At 39.8% G+C, this 24301-nt stretch overlaps 1 protein-coding gene across 5 annotated transcripts in view; it reads left to right on the top strand.

The window, feature by feature from the left end:
- Nucleotides 1–21749, top strand: part of RUFY3 (RUN and FYVE domain containing 3) — a 78808-nt gene extending 57059 nt beyond the window's left edge. For 3 of the 5 annotated variants that reach the window (XM_035004851.1, XM_035004853.1, XM_035004852.1), the window contains 5 exons: nt 2898–2990; nt 4319–4402; nt 6436–6603; nt 7499–7596; nt 9430–11738. In XM_035004851.1, coding sequence (XP_034860742.1) covers nt 2898–2990; nt 4319–4402; nt 6436–6603; nt 7499–7596; nt 9430–9502 — 516 coding nt within the window. In that variant the 3' untranslated portion in view covers nt 9503–11738. Of the gene's footprint in view, nt 1–2897; nt 2991–4318; nt 4403–6435; nt 6604–7498; nt 7597–9429; nt 11739–11985; nt 12106–13381; nt 13482–15207; nt 15273–17612; nt 17641–18424; nt 18503–20320 lie in introns of those variants that run through there. The other 2 variants (XM_035004849.1, XM_035004850.1) reach the window with 1 other exon arrangement.
- The last annotated feature ends 2552 nt before the right edge of the window (nt 21750–24301 follow it).

Genomic DNA, 24301 nt, shown 5'->3' with positions numbered 1-24301 from the left:
ATGTGAAAACCCTTAGGAAAGTCCCCAAAATAAGAATAAAAATTAACCTCGTGTTTTGCTTCCGTTTAGTAAAGAAATTTTTTAATTTGTCAGTGGCTAAGCCACATATTTTTTTCTTCAATAGCATTAGATGTTTCTATGAAAAATCTTTTTTTTTTTTTTTAAAGATTTTATTTATTTATTTGAGAGAGAGAGAATGAGAGACAGAGAGCATGAGAGAGAGGAGGGTAAGAGGGAGAAGCAGACTCCCTGCCAAGCAGGGAGCCCGATGCGGGACTCGATCCCGGGACTCCAGGATCACGACCTGAGCCAAAGGCAGTCGCCTAACCAACTGAGCCACCCAGGAGCCCTCTATGAAAAATCTTAAGTAAAATTTCCAGGTGGCAAAGACTTTGTTTATCTTATCTATATCTTTTTTTTTCCTAAGATTTTATTTATTTGACAGAGAGAGACACAGCAAGAGAGGGAACACAAGCAGGGGGAGTGGGAGAGGGAGAAGCAGGCTTCCCGCCGAGCAGGGAGCCCGATGCGGGGCTCGATCCCAGGACCCTGAGATCATGACCTGAGCCGAAAGCAGATGCTTAACGACTGAGCCACCCAGGCTCCCCTATCTTATCTATATCTTAATCTATTTCTTATTATAACTATCCTCTTCTATACCATGGCATACATTTGGTTTAAATAAAACCAAGTTCAAGCACTAGTCAGGAAGATGCCTTTAAACAGTTTTCTTCAGAACATTTTCATTGCTATAACTTTAAAACACCTTCCTTACTACTAGCTCTGTGGGCTTCACTTTTGGATGTAGATTCTTAAATTATATTAAAACTTAATGGAAGGGCACCTGGGTGGCTCAGATGGTTAAGCGTCTGCCTTCGGCTCAGGTCATAATCCCAGGGTCCTGGGATCGAGCCCCACATCGGGCTCCCTGCTCGGCGGGAAGCCTGCTTCTCCCTCTCCCACTCCCCCTGCTTGTGCTCTCTCGCTCTCTTCTCTCTCTGTCAAATAAATAAATAAAATCTTTAAATTAAAAAAAAAAAGCTTAATGGAAATGATCCTTAGAATTTTACCCTACAAAGCTCTTGAAATACACTGATTAGAAGTGTTGTAGTGTGGGGGCACCTGGGTGGCTCAGATGGTTGAGTGTCTGCCTTCGGCTCGGTTCATGATCTCCAGGTCCTGGGATCGAGCCCCACGTGGGCTCCCAGCTCAGCGGGGAGCCTGTTTCTCTCTCTGCCTCTGCCTCTCCCCCCTGCTTGTGCTCTCTCTGTCTCTCTCCCTTTCAAATGAATAAATTAAAAAAAAAAATCATTAAAAAAAAAAAAGAAGAAGTGTTGTAATGTGAGTCGGCTGCTACTCTGTTGAGGCAATATGGCACCGCAGTGAAGCATGGGCTCTAGAGCTCGGCTACCTGCGTTCATGTCCCAGCTCCGGCACTTGCTAACTTTCTCATCCTGGCCGATCACTTAAGCCTCTATTTCTTGGTTGTCTTCTCTAAACTGGGAATGATAATAGTAACGTTTTTGCGGGAATTGAATGATAATACGTAAGGACCTAGGCCAGTGCCTGACACACCAAAAGCAGCCAGTAAATATGGTCATTAATTTTATTCCCTCAGTCACAGGACTTGTCCTCCTGATCTAGATTTATTTTATTACCAATATTAATTTATTCATTCATGTACTTATTTTGCCAGTAACATTTATTTTCTTGAAACTTTGAATTTTTAGAGACAGGTAAGCCCTGTGTGTAGGCTTTATAAAGAACAGATAAGACAAATCAGATCTGTCTTTTCCCATTTCCATATATTTTGGATTTAAGAGGGCCAATAAAAAACAAAAATCAAAGCCCCTCTTTTCCTCTGCTGAATTCTGAACCAGTATGACAAAATGAGAAGAATTAAACAGATGAAGGTACATAAATGTCCACTTTATTACTGTAAAGCTGAATTAGAAGGCCCACTGGGATGCACAGCCATAGTTTCCTGATACTTTCTCTGATGTTAAGGTCTTGGGAGAACCTGTTGGAGGATGTCTCTGGATCTAAAGGCCCACTTGTCCAAAGTTAACTTTTTTCTGCACTGTTAGGCCCGTGGAGCAGAGAGGGACATATGGACTCCAGACTTGCCTCTAGAAAGCATGCCTGAGCCCCGGCTCCTCTGTACTTAGGCACGAGAACAGGGACCAAGCAGAACCTGTACCCAGTGCTCGTGAGGAGATCATGTAAAGGGAGACTAACCTGGCCGAGAGGAGCCTGCTGAGGGCCTTTCCTACGCTTACTCAGCCTCTTCCATGTTGTCTGTGGGAAATCAAGGTTAGCAGGTGCGGAAGAGGAAAAAGTGTTTCCACTTTACTTTTCCCTCCTGTGGAATGCGGATATAAACGTCTCCCCTGAGCAATATACTGCTAATAACATTACCTTACCTTTTCAGGCACTGAAATGACAAATCTCTTCAATACTTAATGGCATCTTTTAGAGTGAGAACTTTGAAGTTTCATTTCTTTACTCTTAAAAATCATCTATCAAAGGTCTTATGTAGGGTTTATGAGTCCCAAGGCATGACATGACCTCTTCATTAAACATTTTAGAAATAGGTATTATAACTAAATATAAGTTACCCATGAGAACACCCTTGAGGTAAACAATCTTAAGTTAACATTTTGGTACTGAAAAAGAGTTTACACAAAAAGCAACAATAGGAGATATTTTTTATTTTTATCTAATCTAGTTTAAAAATACTTTTCCTAATTTCTCATACAATAAGAACATTTTTATGTGGTTATAGATAACCTTCTTTCCTTCTAAGAATATTCAAGCCTGAAAATTATATCCTAGCAGATCATGAATTATCCTATGCTAAAAAAAGATTTAAAAATTTTTTAAATTTTTTTCAACAGCTTGCAGTTGCAAACAATAGGATTATTACCCTACAAGAAGAAATGGAACGAGTTAAAGAGGAAAGCTCCTACATATTGGAATCCAATCGGAAGGTTAACCTTACTGGATTTATAAAATATTCCTAGAGAGTGTGTTAACATGTGAGCAGTGGGAGGGGGACCTCTACTCTAGAGGACTCTTTGGAAGCAGCAAACACTTGCACATATCAAGCACACTCTTTTTACTGAGACTCCGTGCAGAATCGGGTAATGATGGAGGTTCTGTGGGTGTGAGGTTCCTCCCACAGATGCTCCTTGGCTTCACCGCCACCTCTATCTGTTGAGAAACTTCAAGAACCAGTCTAATTTAATGTCTTATTGTGTACTCATGATATGTACAATATTTAAGTGTTATATTTATTATATTAAATATACCATCATTTTGAGATCATGTTACTGCTTTGTAAGGAGTGTTTATTTGGTACCACTGGGAGTTACCATGTAAATGAGTTTTCTAAATAACTTAATCCCTTAAGTATCAAACTTCTGATATATGTCTACACGGATTTTTTGCAAACTTTTTATGTACTGCACAATCCTAAGCAGTCTTAAGTAAAGGACATAATTTAACACATTTAGCCGTTTATGATGACTAAAGATCCTAATTATTAACATCGGCAATTCCATGCTAACTTAAAATGACGCTACTTTGGGGGCCTGTTGGAATTGATAGAGCTTCTAGCACCTATACTTAAATGTTTCCAGATTACTCTGGGTGCTTTTTCTCTGCTTTTTTGATCTCACTGGCATCTCTTGCTTCTCACTGCTGTTGATATTAGTGTCTCCCCCCTCCCTTTTATCTGCATGCTTCTCTTCTTCTGTGACCTCGGAATCCAAATACCCATGGTTATTAAAATTGTTCTGAAAGAGTAAGCAGCTAGTCTCTGAGTGGGGACTAGAGTAGTTCTCTCTGAGTAATGGGTTTGACTTTAACATGTGGACGTTGTGAAAACAACTGTGACTGCTCGGAAGAATTTTCTGATGACCTACTTACTTTGAGCTATGATCTCTCTGGATGGTTGGAGACTCCAAATGTGAGATCTCTGGAGAAGGAATATATTACCATTTGAACCTTTGGCCCAATTCACATTTTACAGTAAATGTCACTTTGTTTTTAGAGGCTTTTAAGACTTCTTGCACTTGATTTGGTAAGCTATCTTAGGACTTTAAACTAAATGGCAAGAAAACCCAGTTCTGCTGAGAATTTTTTATTTTCTAAGCTGCTTCCATTTCTTTGTTGTCTTTATTCATTGTTATACCTGTTTAATTAAATATAAAATATAATCATTTTCCCTAGTGTCAGCTAACTCTATATAGATTTTTCTAAATCCTTATATATATATATATATATATATATATACTATTTTATTTATCTTTTCAAGGGTCCTAAGCAGGACAGAACTGCAGAAGGGCAAGCACTGAGTGAAGCCAGAAAGCATTTAAAGGAGGAGACACAATTGCGACTGGTAAACTTCACTTACGTTCTAGTAGTTCAGGAACCCATTAAACATAAAAGCCCACTTAGACGTTTGATCTTACAGACCAGGCTCAGGAACATTAGTACTGGGCCAAAAAATTTTTGTAGATCCTAAAAAACTGTTTCTCACTCTTTTTTTTTTTTTTTTTAATTTTGAATACATTATGAATATAATTAGACATAAAGGCAAATTTTCATATGGTTGATTTTTACCTTCACTGGACATTACTTACATAAAACACTCTCTTTTTTTCCTTTTTTTTTTTCTTTTAATTCAATTAGCCAACATAGAGTACGTCATTAGTTTCGGATGTAGTGTTCAACACTCTTTATGAAGGATATTACCTTCTTCCGTAGGAAAGGCTAGTTGCTTATTGATGAATACAGTGGATTTTGCATATTGGAAAACTGTAGAAAATTTTTAATTATCGGATTCAACTGAAATGACATTGAGGAAGCCCTCTTAGCTAACTCTTAGGGTGGATTTTTCCATATCACACTATTTGCTGAAGAGAATGTTGTTCGTACAGAGGTCTTTTGTAACTCTTGCAATACTTCAGTTGCTTCTGTGACTTGTTTTTTAATTAATTTTTTTTTTGGTGTAGTTCACACGGTGTTACATTAGTTTCAGGTGTATGTTTCTCACTCTTTTTAACCCATATTCCCTATAATGCTTTCCCAGTCCATTTTCTGAGTACTCTCAACAGCCAACAGGATTTTTGCCAATCTTTTTTTTTTTTTTGCCTGTTTTTTGCTTTTATAGTTTGTGTTATAAGAACATTAGGTATATGGGGAACCTACTCTTCTAAACTTTGTGATTCCCCACTCCTACTTCAGTCCTCACTCCTGCAAAGATTCTGATAGGTCTCCTTGGAGGATGTATGTGTGTGTGTATAAATGTATAATAATGAATAATACTCCTGTAATAGATTTTATCCAAGTGTTAGTATATTGATACATCCCTGGTATTGGTAAATTAACTCCTCCTGCAATTTTGATGATATGACAAACAAAAGGATCTCCCCTCACCAGTAGTATCTCTGAAAATAGGAAGGAGCCTGAAAATAAAGGTGATCTGGTTTGTACTAAAATTATCACCACCTAACAGTGTATAGAATTTCAGATGTTCTGAGAAGATAGCAATATAATTTTAACATCCTTGAAATAATTATCATTTTCCTTCTACGTGTTTATGGGTTAGATCTCAAAATACTTTCTATATGGAAGATCCTAAAATATGTCAGCATTTTCAGAAGCAATCTGATTTAATCAAGCTAACCGTGCACAGAGGAGCTCCTCAATTAAGTGGCACGTGTGACTTTAAAATCTGACACAAAATTTTCCACATCCTTTTGTCACGAAAAGATACATGTTTGTTCAAAAAGGAAAGAAACCAAGCAAGTAGGTCCTAGAATGCCCCAGGGAACAGCATGGATGCAGAAGAACCTCAGGTCGTTGTATCTTTGATCCTCCAAGTCATGTTGTAGTAATAATGATTGAACCAAAAAAGGAGTTTCATGTTAAGTGAATATAAAAATTCAGTTAGTCATATCGATCATTCCCACTTATTGAGACGTTTACCCTGGCGACCCAGAATATCTTTTGGGTTCCTTGGGCTCTTGACTATGACGTCAACATTCAAAATGAAGAGAATTGCAAGTGCTTCATTTTAATGCTGGCTACGGTAGCACTTTATATACATTTCTGTAATAGGACATGACATCAGTTGTCTCACTGTAATGAAGTGCTGCAAGTATGTGTCTATTTTAGACATATTAAATAGCATTATCTCTGGCCCACCAAGTTTTTTGGATTTGCAAATTATTGAGTAAATGTTTTTATAATTATCTTAGTTATTATTTTAGTTGTTAATATCTCTGCATTGAATGATAGCTTGTAGCTATTTTGCCCAAATATTCAGACCTGGGAGTGTTGGAATTTACACCTTTTCCTGTGGAATTTCATAGTTTGTACTTCGTTGAGGAAAGAGAGAGTAAGCAATTTATTTACCTTTGGGGGCAGGATGTTGAAAAAGAACTGGAGATCCAGATCAGCATGAGACAGGAGATGGAATTAGCTATGAAGATGCTGGAGAAGGATGTCTGCGAGAAGCAGGACGCCCTGGTGTCGCTGCGACAGCAGCTGGATGACCTCAGGGCTCTCAAGCATGAACTTGCCTTTAAGCTGCAGGTAGGGCGAATAAGAGGGATATGCTCACTGGCTCTCTCAACTCCCAGGGCTCCCCCTGCCCCTCTTGTTCTCTAGAATCACACTTGACATACAGGAGGGAAGAGTCACATCTCGTTTTGAGGCTGGCTGCCAATAAACCACTTTAGGAATCAGCCCGTCGTAGGATCCTGTGTTGCTGTTCTGGAAAGCCGTGGCTACTTTTCAAATTGTAGTGGGGAAACAGGTCTTTTTTATCCTATAAGATAATTTCTACACTGCAGCCTAACCTGTCAACTGACTTTATATTCCATTAGCTCTTTTTTTTTTTTTGTCATTCTTTATTTAAATTCAATTTTTAACATGTGGTGTATTATTAGTTTCAGGGGTAGACTTTAGTGATTCTTCAGTTGCATAGAACACGCAGTGCTCATTCCATCATGTGCCCTCCTTAATGCCCATCACCCAGTTACCCCCCCCCCAGCAACCCTCAGTTTGTTTCCTAGAGTTAAGAGTCTCTTACGGTTTGTCTCCCTTTCTGATTTCGTCTTGTTTTATTTTTCCTTCCCTTCCCCTATGTTCATCTGTTTTGTTTCTTAAATTACACATGAGTGAAATCATGTGGTATTTGTCCTTCTCTGACTGACTGATTTTGCTGAGCAATATGCCATTAGTTCTTATACTGAAATATGATTATTAATGAACCTTCTGATGTTCATTTCTGTGACAAAACTGCATATAGCAGTACTAATTTTAAACGTTGCTTTTTGTTTTTCTCCATTTGGGAATTAACTGATATACAAATATATGAGCATTTCTGTTTCTGTTTCACACTTACCATTAGGTTCAAAAGGCATGTGTAATTTATTCCAGGATTTTATATTCTATGTCCATCACTCATACTTCTTTTCCATAACAGAGTTCAGACTTAGGAGTAAAACAGAAAAGTGAACTAAACAGTCGCTTGGAAGAGAAGACTAATCAGATGGCTGCTACCATCAAACAACTCGAACAAAGGTAAAAGTGCTATTTCTTGAGTGAAACATCTTGGGCTTTCAGTGCTGGAAGGGAAGAGAATGTGCTATGCATTTGGCAAGCAAAGTGTATGAAATTCTCCCAACTTAACACCAGACATGCTGGTAGAAAGCCAGTTAAATTTTGTGTTTCTCTAAGATGTCACTGAAAACATTTTTAAGAAACCTCAGCCTCTCCTGACTGTTTTGAACAGCAGAATGGTAACCCTCTTATATAATCCCATTTCAATGTCATGTTGGAGGAGGGAGACCTACAGGGATGAAAGCACTTATTTTATTTTTAAAGATTTTATTTATTTATTTATTTTGGCTTTAAAGATGTTATTTATTTATTTTTGCAAGAGAGTTCGAGCATGCATGCACAAGGGGGGAGGGGCAGAGGGAGAAGCAGGCTCCCTGCTGAGCAGGGAGCCCCATGTGGGACTTGATCCCAGGACCCTGGGATCATGACCTGAGCCGAAGGCGAAGGCGGACGCTTAATGACTGAGCCACCCAGGCGCTCTGAAAGCACTTTTACGTATGTTTGCAGTTGTTGTTTTCCTCTGCGTCACCAAATTCTTGGAATGCACTGGTGCTAGTGATGCCAGGATACTGAAGGCCCTTCCAACACTTGAACTCCTTTCTCTCCTCCCTCCTATCTCCCTTTGCTCTCTTCTTTCTCTGTAGTGTCCACTGTCATCCCTGCCCACAATCTTAGGTCTGTCTCCAGCTCTGTCCCCCTCTAAAAACCCAGTCTTGGGTTTTCATCCTCTGACCAGCTGTTTCCGTCTGGTACCTACATTTCAGTCAGCCCGAAACACATCCTCTCCCTGTGCTACTTTTGTTTCTGTTTGGCTGAAACCGCCATTTCCTTCGTGGTGACTTAGCTGCCAAGAGAAATGGCCGAGATTTCAAGACTGAAGGAACATTCCGCGTGGCCAGTCATTCTGTGTTGCCACCTTGAACACCCACTGATCACCCTTCTTTCACTTGAGCCAGACTGCACGACTGCAGGCCTCTGCGCACGCTTGCACTTTTTCCATCCGTCCCTTGCCTAATAGCTCCACCAGCTAGGAAGGCCATTCCTCATCCACTGCCTTGTTCTTCAGATCCGTTTTGTACATTCAGGCTCAAATGCCACCACCTCTCCTAAAGCTTCCGCTGATGCTGCTTCTCAGATAAAAATAATCTACCCATTGTCCTTCTTGGAATTCCCATAGCCTTACATCCATACCTGTCCATGCTGCTTACTTGTCACCTTCTGCCCCACGTTATAACCCTTTATAGATGTATCTTCTGATGAGAGTGTGAGTTCCTCCAGGTTACTTAATGAATTTTTTAAGTTCCCTCATTGGATCTGTCTTAGTGCCATGAACATAAACGGCATTCACTTAGCAGATGCATGAATGAACAATGAATGGATGACTGGTTTTATTCAGATAATTCTTGACCAGGGAGCGTCCTGAATGGCACTGCATATTAATGGTAACTCACAAGTTATTGCAAATTAGTAAATACGTTTGAAACTTCTGATTTGGCTGATTTTAAATAAAAAGGTATCGGTCCATCTGGAAAGTTCCCTAAGTGCTTGCTCATAAGCAGTTATATGTTTATGATTTAACAAATTAATTTTGGTGTTCATAAATTGGGTTTTTGAAATGTTGCATAGAATTATTTTTCAATAGTTTTTTGACTTGGCATTTGAAGTAGACAGAACTAAAATAATGACTTCTTCAAGTATTAAGCTGACTTATTCTCTTGCTATTTTTGTCTTTCCCATTTATTCATTTTCTCATTCGCCTTTCACTCCATTTTTATTTTTATTTTACTAATTTAGTGAAAAGGATTTGGTGAAACAGGCAAAGACCTTAAATAGTGCAGCAAATAAACTGATCCCAAAACATCATTAGGCATTTGCATTTGGTCACCTCGCAAGTCTGATGTACAACTTAATTGTAAAGAAAGAAATCTGAAAGTTATTACATTTAAGCTCTGATTCTACATAAAATGTCACCAAAAATTGACTCTGAATTTGTTGGACTTAAAAAAAAAAACAATTTGATATCTAGGCCGTGGGTTTTTTCTTCTTTACTTTCTCCCCAGAGTTAGAACATTTAGTATAAGTTCTTAATTAATTGCCAAGTAAACTTTGAGAAATTACTTTGTTGACCAATAAGTAAACACACCATTTAAATGTTGACCAATAAAGAAACACACCATTTAAAAAAAAAAAAAAAAAACAGCCTAGGGAATGGACGCTCTGTGCATATATTATTGATGCCTTTACAGCCCAGGCCCAGACAATATCAGATTCTAGGTGTGCTGTCCGTACCAGCGAGCCTGCTCTGCCTTGCAGTGTAATGAACCACAGGTGACAGCCGTATGGACTTGGACTCTTCTACAGTCGCTCTGTCTCCTAGGCCATGGTCCCTTTCCACTTTCCTTGTGTAGGTTTACTCCCCAAGCCACGGATAAGTACTTAGTATTTCACTACAGTTCTGTTCTCAGTAACCAAGATTGCTTGCAACTTTTTTGCCTTAGTGACTTTGGGGGGGGCGGGGAACCCACATCCTTACATTTCTTTAAAGTATAGAGATAAAGTTAGTGATTAGGTAACTTATGATAACATAATGTGGAAGCTTGGAAAACCCTCCTAATATTTGTCATCTTCTACCTCTGCCATTTTCCTGCAATACCACTTCCTATTTAGGTAGCTCAGAGAGAATAATTTTAATGAAAAAACTCGTCTCCCATAAAAACAAAAACAAAAAACACGACATTACACAATTTTCAGATCTATTCTGCTTTTCCTTTTGGAGTAAAGACAACAAGGTATAGACATGAGTGATGGTTTCCCACCTGTCATTTCTTGCTAGAGACATTTACTTAAGAGTTTCTGTTACTTTCTGTTCAGATGGGGATTTGCTAATGTCTCTGGGAAACTAACAATCTAATTATTAGAAAACCATTTCAGCGTAGGAAACAGATACATGATAAACTCTTTATTATTTAGTCTAAAAATAAAAATTCCCAGTAGGTATCCATACATAGTAATTAGCAGGGCTTCTTTTTCTAAGTGACCACAGTTCTACTCCCCTTTCTAGGCTTTACATTGTAAATAATCCTATAAATACTTGGATTTTTTTTTAATGACTTTTGATTTGGGGGAACAGGCTTTACATAAGCCTTCATTCCTTCAAAAAGTCTTGGCAGAAAAAAAAATATTTTTTCTCATTTTGTTATGATTTGCAGCATTTCAGCTGCTTAGGTGGGAACAAAGATAACCCCCCTTTGCTTCCAGCTTTTGAAACTCTTTACCTTCTTCTTGGAAAAACCAGAATTAAGAGAGTAAGAGATTTCACACGTGCTTCTATAGGTCCTTACAGACTTGAACCAAAGTCAAGTCAAAGAGCATATGACCAACCTCACGGAATAACGTGTGCTCTTGAACTTATTTTAGTTCTTATAATTTTGCACCTATTCTTATCTTCATCAACCTTTTGTGGTGATGAGTTGCCTTTTCTATGAGCATTTGGAAAGAGTGCTCAACCACTAAAATAAAACGTTTTAAAGACTACAGGTAGCATGCTTTCCAATTCTATTCTATAGAGCCCCAGATGTTTCACCCCTTAGAACATGGTTCTTTATAGGTGCAAAGTTATGGGATATATAGAAGAAAACATTCATTAGAATTTTTTAGAGAATATGATCAGGAATCTTACATAGGCCCAGTGCTGAGTTGTTTGTCCACTTGGTCACACACCACCTGGTAGGAATGGAAAAGGAAAGAGACGGCCAAACTCTGACAAAGGCTTTTCCTTAGAGAAGAACTCAAAGCCTAGGTAAGGGTTAATGTACAATGTCAGTGATTTAATATAAGTTGTGGTGTAGGGAAAGGACCAGGAAAATGTTCTAATTTCACATATAAGAAAGTAGTTGCCCATTTGCAAGTTCCAGTTATGTGTGTAAAGCAGAAATATAAGGTACCAGACCTATTAGGAAATAAACACGAAAAAGTGGGTTTAACTTTAATGGACTGTGTTGGCTTTGGATATGGATTTTCTAAAAAGTGATGTTTTATTGTTTATCACCTAATGGCTGTAAACTGTAGTACTAGAATAAAAAAAAAATGGAAAATCAACTTTTCCTCTGCCTGGTTCACCTTCATCTTGCTTTTCTTTATAGTTTGTTTCTTCTCCATCTCCCCCCCCCCCCCCCCCCCCCGTATAATTTTTTCCCCTGTGTCCTGCAAAGATTTTTTTTTTTTTTTTCCCTTCTCCTCTGTCTCTCCACGCCTTCTTCGTTGGGTTGCTTTATTTTGTGTTGTAAGCTTGGTCTTCCTCCCCACCATGGCTTTTGTTTTTTATCACAAGTTCATATGGCTCACATCCAGATTGCGCCAGGCTGAGCGAGGCCGCCAGTCTGCCGAGTTGGACAACCGTCTCTTCAAGCAGGACTTCGGAGACAAGATCAACAGTCTGCAGCTGGAAGTAGAGGAGCTCACCAGGCAGCGGTGAAGAAAGGGTGCCAGGAGCTGCCCCGGGAGGAGGGGGGTGCGGGGGGGGGGTTAGTTCTAAGGCTAGCAGCAAGAGAAGGAGGAACCCTGAGCCAGCCCTCTCCGTTCTGTCCTTGCAACATCCTTTCTCTGGAATTAGCATTCAGGAAGCTTTGCATATATCAGCATTTCCAAAGTTTGTCAACATGCTTTGCCATCAAAGGAGGAAATTAGAACGCAAGGTCCCAGATAAATAGAAAGGAATGAGAGTTAATAGCCAACATAACACTGATAATAATAGTATTCCCTAAATTTTTACTGTGTGCTGCGAACTTTACAAAGTACTACACAGGCATTTGGTCCTAACATCTTCCCATCAACCCTGTTAGTAGGTAATTGTCTTACCCCCATTGTCAGATGAAATTAATTAAGCTTAATGGGTTCAGTTTGTCCAGATTGACACAGTTCAGCTAGTAAGTGGCAGCACTCTAAAAGTCTGTCTCTCTCTGACTCCGAGTCCTTAACCACTCTTCCATATTGCCTGTCAAATGAGACTCAATTCTTTGCTGAAGCCATTGACTTCAAACAAAGAGAACTTTGTTGTTGGATATAAAAGCACATGGCTACTAAGGACACTAGTGGCTGGCAGTGGAACTGGGCATTGAACATTAAAGAGAGACCAGCTAATTAAGATGAAATGGGACGACAGTGTTGGTGATTTCTTACTGTTTCTTGCTGAAATTTTGTAAATACTGTCTTTTAATTATAGTAAATCCTACTAAATGTCATTCAGTTGACTACAACTCTTTATTAAGAGTTACTATTAAATACTGATATTCAGAGTGGTGACCCTTAGGCACTGGGAGATCTTAAAGCACATCCTTTTTTTTTAAGATTTTATTTATTTATTAGAGAGAGAGCATGAGCAGGGGGAGGGGCAGAGGGAGAAGCAGACTCCCTGCTGAGCTGGGAGCCCCATGTGGGGCTGGATCCCAGGACCCTGAGATCATGACCTGAGCCTAAGGCAGACACTTAAAACCGACTGAGCCACCCTTAAAGTACATTCTTAATTATCCAGGAAAGATTAAACATTATCTATATTTTAGTGTTACTGGTTTTACTGTATTGTGTTTTAACACCTTAAAACCTGATTGTCCATATATATCTGGTAACTTTTTATTAATCAAGTATTAAAATTTAATTGCTGAGCTTTAAGAAAAGGGTTTGGCATTCTTTAGAGAATATGAGTGCAGAAATCCAAATTGTGATCCTTTTCCTCTCCCGCCCATCCCAGGCACCAGCTTGAGTTAGAACTAAAACTGGAAAGAGAAAGAAGGTTACAGAACAACAGGAGCATCCCAGGAAAGGTTTCTCAGAAGCCAGAACCCAAAACGGTAATATTGGATTATTCCCTTGGTCATTTACTTAATTTTTAGAGGCTCCCTTGATGGGCCGGACAGTTTTCTCTCTGGGAACACAAGCTTAATGCTGTGGCCTCGAGTATGTAGATTGCAGACAGGACCCAGAGTGAACACAAGGCCTTGATTCTCAGTCTACCTCTAGATACTCTCTTGATTTCACATGGAAAAGAGGCCTCATAACCATGATTTCCAGTGACCCTCTTATCCCTTTCACTTTAAGTAAGATTATTTGGGTGTCTTAAACACTTGTGTTCCTTGGACTTCTGCTGGCTAGTATCTTTAATAATATGTTATAGTAATCCTTCCCAACTCTGAATTTCCCTTTAACAGAATTGTCTTAAATGTGGATTTGCTTCTGTATGCCTTTTTCAGAATCATGAGGATTTCAGTTTTAGTATACTCAAGGTACTTTTCTCTTGGGAAAATTAGAACAAGAGGGAACTAGAGTTGCTTGGGGAAAAGAAAGTAATACAGAATGTCTAAAGAACAGTAGTAGAAGTTTCTACACAACAGTCTTAGGAGAGAGACCCCCAGCTCCTATAATGGTGAGGAAGCTAAAGTTGAATAAGACCATCTCTGGGACCCAGGAAACAGGAGCCAACCTCTTCAAACAGTAAAATCAGAAAAGTATGGAATACTTACTCAAAGACAAACACAGGAAAAAAGTAGCTTCTTTGTTTATATTACATATAACAAAGCAGGACAAATGTATAAGCTTCTTTAACATTTCTAGAGAGATGCCAATTTGCTGGAGAATAGCAAATAATGGTAAATAGAAAAGTATTATATAGTACTCATTACTACTCATTTAAAGTGTGCAAAATACCACTGTTTTTGTAGCATGCCATCTTTATTAGTTTAGTTTAGCAACCGTGAAATCTACTTAGCAGGGCTTACGGAGATTTATTCACATTCTTGTCCGATCTTACCCTGCTTTTCCAGTGAGGCCCTACGTTCCTCAGTCTTGAACTGCCCTGCAGTAGAGGCTCCAGGAGTGTAAATACTGCGTTAACCTCCTTTCCCTGACACGAGGGGTCTAAGAACGTGCATTCTATTTTTGGAGGCTGATGGACGGCAGCTCAGGACAGACAGCAGTGTGTGTGTGCCACAGAAAGAATTTGTCACTAAAAACTGCCCAGGCAGGGCTTCCAAGCTTCGGTAGAAATGCAGTTTGGAACTTGACATCGGTCCTTCAGAGTAGAAAACTCCTCAGGTTGTATGGGCTGCGTAAGTTGTCGTGACATCGTGGCAGCTACTTGACTGAGTGCCAGAGGATTACAGTCTGCTCCATACGGTGGTGCTTGGTTTCCCCAGTTTTCCAGAGCCCAGCTGGGACTCGGGGGTGGAGACAGATGTAGATACACGGAAGTAACTAAGATACCCTAAGACGTAACTGATACTTTGAGCCTACTCTGTAAATAAATAGGATATATTCTGAATTTTATTTGAATTGCAAGAGTTAAGAAGGAAAATATCTACTCTGAAAATCATTTGTTGCAAACTCTATCAGAACAATTTGTTAAGAAACTACTTAGAGCAAAGAATGAAGGAAAATACCTTGAAAGTTAAATTCCTTCCCTAACAAAAAAGCTGCTTAGTTTTATACCTAAGCTAAGACAGTACAGAAGAAAATGTCTGCAACATCATCACTGTTGAGCCTTCTGAATAACTAATAAATTGGGCTGTTTTCTCTTGGCAGGATGGGAAGCACAAAATTCAAGAGGAAAATATTAAACCAAAAAAGCCCCTGGACGAAAGCCACAGGTGTTTGTTAATAAAGTACTAACGAAGACATAACGCTGTTTGGTGGTGGTGGGAAAGAGGGCGCTTTTGATATAATTGGCAGTGGCACAGACCAGACACTGACTTGTAATATTAATATTCCAGAAAGACATTTTGAAGGGGGAGTGACTAAATCAACCAGAGAACACATATTAAACCAAACCCACTTAGTCCATTTCAGAAGAAAGAGGGGTGATCAAGCTGCCCTCTGACTCTTCCCTGGTTAATCCCCAAACTCAAATTATCTATCACTTCAGAGATTATTTCTCATCTTTACTGGATTGGTATCACAGAGGAACAGAGTACAAATCATAGCAATTCTTAGGTTCTTAAATGTACTCGAGTATGACTTGTTTCCACCTACATGCTACGTGAAAGGCAGCTATGTTTCAAATAAATCCTCTCATTTTCTTTGTGTCCTTTCTCTTAAGGGTCTCAAACAGCTTAACTTGATGCCTTTTTCTTAACTCTTCATCTGATCTGCTCACTATGAAAACCATAGGATTGTTTCAAGGAAATTGACTTTTAACAATTATTTTAGCAGGTAGAAATATAACAAAATGTTACATGGTGCCACGGCATTAAAAAGCGAAGGAGGTCCAACTGTGTAACATTCTGGAAGAGCCAACACCATGGAAACAGTGCTTGCCAGGGGTTCGGGGGTATTCATGGGTGAGCACAGAGCATTTTTTAGGATGGTGAAAATACTTACATGGTACTGTAATGATAGATACATGTCCTCCATTTGTCCAAACCCCTAGAATGTACAACACCAAGAGTGAACCCTAATGCAAACTGCAGACTTTGAGTAGTTATGATGCGTAATGCAGGTTCATCGATTGTCACATCGTTTGTGCTCCCCCCCACCCCCCACCGCCGGGTGTGGAATGTTGATACTGGGGGAAGGGGGGAGGGCAGGCAAAGTGTATGGGAAACGTCAGTACTTTCTGTTCCGTTTTGCTATGAACCTAAAACTGCTCCCAGAATCAGTCTGTTACAACAACAGCAGCAAAGGTTAGTAACAAGAAAGATAGCACAGAGGGGCTTGGAGAGCACTATACAGCATACATTTTTGGCAACTGTCCCTGTCCAGGCTTTGATGCCTCAAGAATGAGGTAGAGTGTTACCTGAGCAAAGTCGCTGCTGGAGAAGAAAAATCACATAGTCCCAACAAAAAACTCATTATGCAGGTACTTGACCTCCAAGGCCAGAATGATTCCAAAGCCTTTAAGTTTACTCCCTAAGAGAGCACGGCCTAATCCAGGACTAACCTTAAACTACCCTACAGATCAGCATGGGCCACAGAAAGGTACTAGAAAGGCTGTAAAATTAACGAGGGCATAAAAGAGCCTTTCAGAATCAGCCCCATTCCAGACTAAAACCAAGCCATTTACAGACAATCAGGAGTACCTTACATGCCAGCCTCTGATTTCGGCCATGGGAACATAAGACAACACTACCTTCTATCTGTATTGTGCTTTGCAGCTTAAATAGTGTGTTTCACATTCATTATCTCCTTAAAAATGTAATTCTCCAGATGAGAAAACTGAGGAGCACAGAGAGGCGAGGTGTCTCACCTATAAGTGGCCTCTGCTTACATTGTTTTCTTTGTTGATTCCTTTGCTTGCCGTAATAGCTGCTTCCAAAGCCTGTCCTGGCCGGAACAACAATCCTAAAACATAGCCAGGTTTCTTGGGATTATGGTCCAAGGAACAGCCTGGAAACCTGGTCACACTGGTGGTCACACTGCCACTCCGTGGAGACTCAGAGCCACTGTGGATCTGTGGTGTATTATCCCCAGAACTGCTCCTCTTAAATTCGGTTCCAAATTGGGAAAATCAGGGTGAGCTCAGCTAGGTCTTGGGAAGAAATAGTTCAGCCTGAATGGGTACTCCTGTGACAGTCTCATTCATTTCCCTTACCCTGATTAATTTGCTGAAGAAGTTCACATTTTAAGGACATTTGGAAGAGGGGACGAATACATGACATATAATGGGTCGACTAATATAGTAGAAGATATTAAAATGGATAGCACTGGCCATTGGAGTTCTACAGGCTGGGATACAAATGCTAAAGTATTTTCTTGGTAGTAAAAACAAGGCATACAAGTCTGTTTTTAAACAGGAACCATAATGTAGGTCAAGGATCAGATTCTGCTAATAGATTTAACAACCAAAATTTCCTCTCCTTGGAGGTCAAGATTGACAACTTGTGCCAACAACATTAAAGAACCATGTTGTTGCTTTTTCTGTGCTTTTGAAATGATTCACATAGAAATATAATAAGTTGCTGTTTGTTCCTGTTTTTAATTTTCCATTGTAGGCTGCAGTCTCACCCTGTGGATGAGCAGGTAATGGATTCTCCCATTCTGACATCTTGTATGAATTACGTAGTTGGCTGTGCTATCCCTAGCTGTACACAGGCAGCCTGGAAAGTCAGTGAATGCACACAGGCCCCTGGGGCCCATCCTTTTAACAGCATCCTTAACAAACATGCCTTTGCCTGAAACTGTCACCGGAAGTAGCAGAGCTCTGAGCAATTTACTAAGTAAACAGCAGGTCTCACTTCTTACTTGAAATTCTCTTTGCCATACTGTGAGACTTAAGAGAACTCAGTGTACCTCTTTTTCCCTTAGTTTTCCCTTCCATAAAACAGAAAAAATTCGTCTTGATCACTTGGAAATAGACAAATATAAATGGTTGCAAGATACTTTGCAAGTATAATAGGATATGACAACTGCACGAGAAAGATGATAAATGTGTCTGTGACTGAGCCACCCTGTCATTTATCCAGTGAGATATAAAAAAAAGCCTACTGCTTTCCATTCTTGATGATATAGTAGGACAAGAGGGACGGGACTTTTTTTAACTTTCTACTTCACACTCGTATCCTAGACTTTTCTTTTTATAAATAAAGTCACGTTACTTTTTTATAGAAATAAAAAGAGCTCCAAGGATATTGATGGGATTACCAGAGCTGTATTAAGGTGTTAGAACCATATGTCATTTGTTTCTTTAGCTTCCGGATAGTCTGTAGTGCGGTTCTGTTAATTTTGTAACTAAGAAAATGAATATTCTGAAAGTATTAATATTTCTGGGGCCAAGAGAAACTAACTGGCTTAATATGTGGTTTAGGATCAGCCGCTGCTCTCTGAAAAGCCACAGACGTGTCAGCTGTGCCAGGAAGACGGCAGCCGAACCAAGATAACAGTGGTGAGACCCAAACAGGTTCTTCATAGGGATGTCCCTTTCAATAATAGGGACTTTGCTGTGTAGAGTACAGAGTGGGGAGAAGAGTAAAAAGAAACAAGCATTTATAAAATACCTGTTTAAAAAATAGGTATTTTTTTTCAGTCATAGTAAGTCATGTCAGTAAATCCCCATTAAAATAAATACAACTTTTAAAGATTAAATTTATAACTAAATGTTTATTGAGTGCCTATTGTGTGGAACGGGCTGGAGAAAGAGAAGTGAACAAGCACAGACCAAGTCCCTGTTGTAAAGCTTATCTCCTTTGTGCCATCATTTTATAGATGAAGAACCTTGGGCTCAGAGATTTTAAGTACACTTCTCAAAGTTGACTCAAGTCATAAGTGGCAAAGCCCACAGGCTGCAACCTGACTTTGGCCCCAAAATCTATACTCCTCTAATACTTCATCTTTTTGCTTAGAACAAATCAAATAGTTGGGGGGGGGGCGGGGGGATTCTTTGAATTATTTGGAGAATCAGCCTCTGCGAGGGAAATGAGCCCTCTCCACCAAAATCACTTGTTTTCCCCTCGGATCATCAGGGGTCTCTGGCAGAGCACTTCCCCAGTTTGTTAGAGTAGGCAGAGTGAAGGAAGTGTTCAGATACAGTGAGTGTTCTGATAGCCAGGTCTTTGACCCACTCACAGTAGTATCCCCCAGGATGTAATATGGTGCCCATTTCATTGTAGATGCTCAAGAAATGGACAAATGACTGTAAGAAACAGGTGCTTGGAAGAGATAAGGAAATGTGCCCAAATTCTGGATTGCAACCTGCATGCCGCCATTTGCAATCTTGCTGAATTTTAACAAGCAAATTACAATGTGATCTAGTCTTAAATTAGCAGAATCCAAGAAAGATGAACTGCCTTTATAGAATTAGAATTGGAATTCTAGAAATAGGTCCCCAAATAAAGAAACTGCTAATCTAATTCTGGCTTTTCTAAGCCATGCAGAGTAACTGCAGTATGTCAGAGGAAAATTCCTCTCAGGCTTTCAAATAAAAGTGACCCCCTACCTCTACTGCACCGTCAGGAAGGTGAATTGTTTGGGAGGAAGTGGCATTATTAATGGGGGAAGTGACTCTTCACAGCCTTTATATAGGGACCCTTGGAGCTATGTGTGCACCACCCTATCACAGCCTTACCAGTGACACTGCATAATAACCCACGTGCCGCCCCATTGCATGACCGCTAAAGACTCAGAATGCTTCAGAAAGAGACTAATTTCCCTATAAAGAGGATGCAGGGAGCTGTGCTCCTGCTGCACCGATATCCCAAAGGATGTGCTTGTGGAGCATTCTAGGAGAGCAGCAAGTACATCAGTGTATTGGGAATTTTACTTCCGGTTCATGCTCAGCAAAATTTGTAATCCTAGGCTGGCTACCCAGTCCATTGCTAGGTCACTCACTGCCTGCCTTATTTGGTACATTGGGTACAATAGGGTACAAGAATAGGTACCCTATTCTTAGGTACTTAAACAGATTTTAGAATTAGCCCACCTAAAAGTGAATGTAATGAATGAAAGTACTCTAAAGATAAATTATTTGTATATTATCTGTTCTTTGGAATTCTGTGGCACTGCTTCTCTTCATTTAGACCTAAGAATTAGACAGTAAGCTTCTTTGTAGACAGAGATGGTGTTTGGTCAGATTCTGGCACCTAGCAAACATTCAGTCAATACCTGATGAGGCATTGAGCATTTACCGTATTTGGCCTTTTATATCCCATGCATCCGTATGCTCTGCCCTTCTATTCCCTGCCTAACCTCCCTCTTTTCCTTGTAGAATGTGTGTAAGAACTGCAGAGGAACTTTCTGTAATGGCTGCTCAACAAACGAACTGCCTCTTCCTTCAAGTATCAAGCCTGAGCGAGTCTGCAATCCCTGCCACGAGCGTCTGATGAAACAGTATTCCACCAGCCCATCGTAAGACTGGAAGCCAAGACCTGGACCGGTGTCTCCACCCATGTTAGATGTCAGGATCTCCTAGAGCCCAGAACTTAGAATCAACTCCCTTGTTGATAGGACTGATTTAAATAAGCCAGGTCCAGGGAGAAAAGGCAGTGGCTGGGGGCGCTGGAAGGTTTGCTCACTTTCCCTAATGACTGTATGAATAAAAGTTACTCACTTGAGCCTCTCTCTTCTAAATCTAAACAACCCCACCTTGAAGGCTTTATTTTATGTCTTTGGAGGGGCTATTCATTTTTATGAATAGTGATAATACTGGCGTGGATATAATAGGAGAGAGGGTCCATACAGATAAGAAAAAAAAAAGGAAAATGATCATCTCCTTCTGTTACGTTTGCAGATTCAAAGGGGAAAGATAAATGTTAACTGAGATCAAAATGATGTTTTATATTATCCCCAGGTGCTGCTAGACATAAACCGTTTCCTCTTCACCCCCACTACCTACCTCTTTAAAGTATCTCTACCAAACTGTGAACCCAAACTCAGGGAAAAGAAATTAAAGAGTAATATAAATTTTGAATGTACTTAAAACAATGTAATTTATTATAGTTTCAGGACCAGAAAGGTCCTGGCCTTGCAAGTTTTCAGTATCAGAATAAGAGGAACATTTGCCATTTCTCCACTTAATGACTTCAAAAGTAAATATCTGCCCTTTTCAGAATGTCCTCCTGCAAAATAAAAGCCAACTCCCTTCCTAGGCCTTCCCTGCTCTCCCAAGTCATAATGAAAATTGTGTTTTAAAGATAGGGTTTGACTTTGCAGATAGGTATTGAAAGCAAAGCTTAGTCAGGTGTAAAGTAAAACAATTTTAATTTGTCCAAGGCTGAGATCAATTAGCTCAGAATATGTATTAAATTTTTTTTTAATAAAGGCTACCTTCTTCTGAGCCAAGGATTAGAACTGGTAGGTTTGTTGGAAAGTGTGATAATTAAACATCTCTTCATAACAAACCCTTTGGGGAAAAGAGGGGGAAGTGCATTCCACAAGGGAAGAAAAACAGTGGTATGTGCTATTTTGATTATGTTAAATGTGTCTAGATTGTTGATTCCAATTAAGACCTAATAAGATATGATTCTGTAACTGGTTTAGAATTCTGGGGTGGAAACATCCTGGAACCATGATACTTGATAAATTCTCCTCAAAAGGGTTATAGCCTGGGAAAGAGTTGTTATTCCGGAAGTCTGGCCTGTTACATGGTGAAGCTGAGCTTTAAGAGTACTAGGGAAAAATAAAATCTAATAATTCTAGCCTAGGTTTTTGAGTGTTTTTTTCCCTTTAAGTAATATTGTGTGTATGTGTGATTCTTCATCTTATTTTTGGCCACCTACAGGTTTTCAGCACTGTTCTAGGTGCTACAGGTAATGTGGAGAATTACCCTAAATTAGCAAAAGCTGTTTTATAATTAGTTTTGAATCAAATTGAAAAGAGGCAGCTCTACCTGGAATGTGAGGAAGAATATGTAATTAGCCACTTGAGATTTTATTGTGACTTACACATAAAGCTACTTAGCCTTTTTTTTTTTGCCCCAACAAAACTCCAAAGATCTCTTATTAGTGAAGCTGTCCGCAAAAGCAAGGGAACCAAGTCATGAATGCCTTGACTTCATGTTAGGTCTGTCTTCCTTAAAAATTGTGCTTTCCACTATTCACAGGGTAGCATCAACAAGAATACCATTCTTAGGAATAAACCACCAAAGAGGCAGAAGATTTGTACACTAAAGACTACAGAACATTGCCTAAAGAAATTAAAGATCACAACAAATGGGAGGACACCCCGTGTTTATGAATTGGAAGGCTTAATATTGCTAAGATGCCAGTATGACACAAAATCATCTACAGATTCCATGTAATCCTATCAAAAATCCCAGTATTTTTTGCAGAAAGAGAACCATCCATCCTAAATTTATATGGAATCTCAGGCGACACCCAAATAGCCAAAACAATCTTGAAAAAGAACAAAGTTGGAGATCTCACTTCTGATGTCAAAACTTAGTACAAAGCTACAGAGATCAAAACAGTATGGTAAAAAAAGAAATAGTACGGTACTGGCATAAAGACATAGACCAGTGGAATAGGAGAGCTTAGAAATAAACCTTCACATATATGGTCTAATGATGTTTTAGAAGGCTGCCAAGACCAGAAGGGGCTTGACGGACAGTCTTTTCAACAAATCCCTTGAGAAAATTGGATGCCCACATGCTAGGGAAAAGAAGTGGGACCTCTAGTACAACATATACAGAGATTAACTCAAAATTGTTCAAAGACCTAAACCAATGAGCTAAACTAGAACTCGGGGGAAAAAAAAAAAAACAGGAAAAGAGTGTAACATTCGATTTGGCACTAGTTTATTGGATAAGACACCAAAAGCACAGGCAACAACAACAAAAATAGCATGGGTTGGACTTTCATCTAAACCGTGGAGAAACTGGAACTCCTGTGTGTTGGTGGTGGTGGTGCAGCCACTGCAGAACAGGACGGGTCCTGAAGGAACAGCAATTCCCCCTCCGGGTATACCACAGTCAAAAGTGAAAGCAGGGACTCAAACTTATTTATACACCTATGTTCATGGCAGCATCTGCAATCGCCAAAAGGGGAAGCAACCCAAGCGTCCACCAGTGAAAGCAAAAACAATGTGGTAGATACACACGATGGAATATTATTCCGCCTTAGAAAGGAAATTCTGACACATACTACTACGCGGATGAACCTTGAGGACATTAGAAGTGAAACAAGCCAGTCATAGAAGGACAGGTAGGACTCCACTTGTGTGAGGTCCCTAGAGCAGTCGAGTTCAGACACAGTAGAATGGCCGCTGCCAGGGGCTGAGGGAAGGGGGACAACCCATATGGGTTCGTACACAGCTCTGCTGAGAGGATCTAGAAGCCAACACTCGGTAGCAGTGGGCACAACCCAGTATCGAATCTCTCATTAGAAACTAAAGCTTGGGTTTGTTTTTGTTTTTTAAGATTTTATTTATTTGACAGCACAAGTAGGCAGAGCGGCAGACAGAGGGAGAGGGAGAAGCAGGCTCCCCACTGAGCAGGGAGCCCGACGCGGGGCTCGATCCCAGGACCCTGGGATCATGACCTGAGCCGAAGGTGGACGTTAATGACTGAGCCAGCCAGGCACTCGTAAAGCTTGGTTTCTAACACCATTATCCACTAAAAGGGACCAGGGCTCTTTGAAGAAATGGCTGATGCTAGGTCTGGGACATCTTGTAATGCCAGAAAGTAAGGTGGTAGCATAAAAACCAAGGGATGGGAGACATTGAAGGGATACAGAAGCCAATAAAAAGCTCCCAGTGGCCAAAGCTGAAACAGTGTGAGCAACAAAATAATGTAGCATAGGATTATAAGCCAAAGTACAAAATATCTGAGCCCTTATTGATATAAAAGATTATAAATGAGGGAGAAGTGGCACATCTACACAGAAAAATTCCAAATAATTTTATAGCTACTATTTAACTTCCCATCTCTTGAACGTGGGCTGTGCTTAGTAACTTGCACAATATAGAAAGTACAATTTTAAAAAAAAGTACAATACAGAAAAAGAAAAAAGGAAATTTATATATAGTCACCTAGCAAACACCATCTTGGCCAGGTGATCAAAATTGATGTCAGTGATAGTCATGCTGATATCATGAATCTTTCCTAAGGTGTAGTGAAAATGTCACCCTTGTGTTCTTCCTCCCCAAATCCTATAACCCCACTGTAACCATGAGAAAAACCTCAGAAAACTCCAACTGAGGGACATTCTACAAAATACCTGACCAGTCAGTACTCCTTAAAATTGTCAAGGTC

The sequence above is a fragment of the Mirounga leonina genome, unplaced genomic scaffold (assembly GCF_011800145.1).
Source record: "Mirounga leonina isolate KUSES-001 unplaced genomic scaffold, KU_Mleo_1.0 Mir_129, whole genome shotgun sequence".
NCBI classification, from domain to species: domain Eukaryota; kingdom Metazoa; phylum Chordata; class Mammalia; order Carnivora; family Phocidae; genus Mirounga; species Mirounga leonina.
This window is presented reverse-complemented; position numbering and strand designations above follow the sequence as displayed.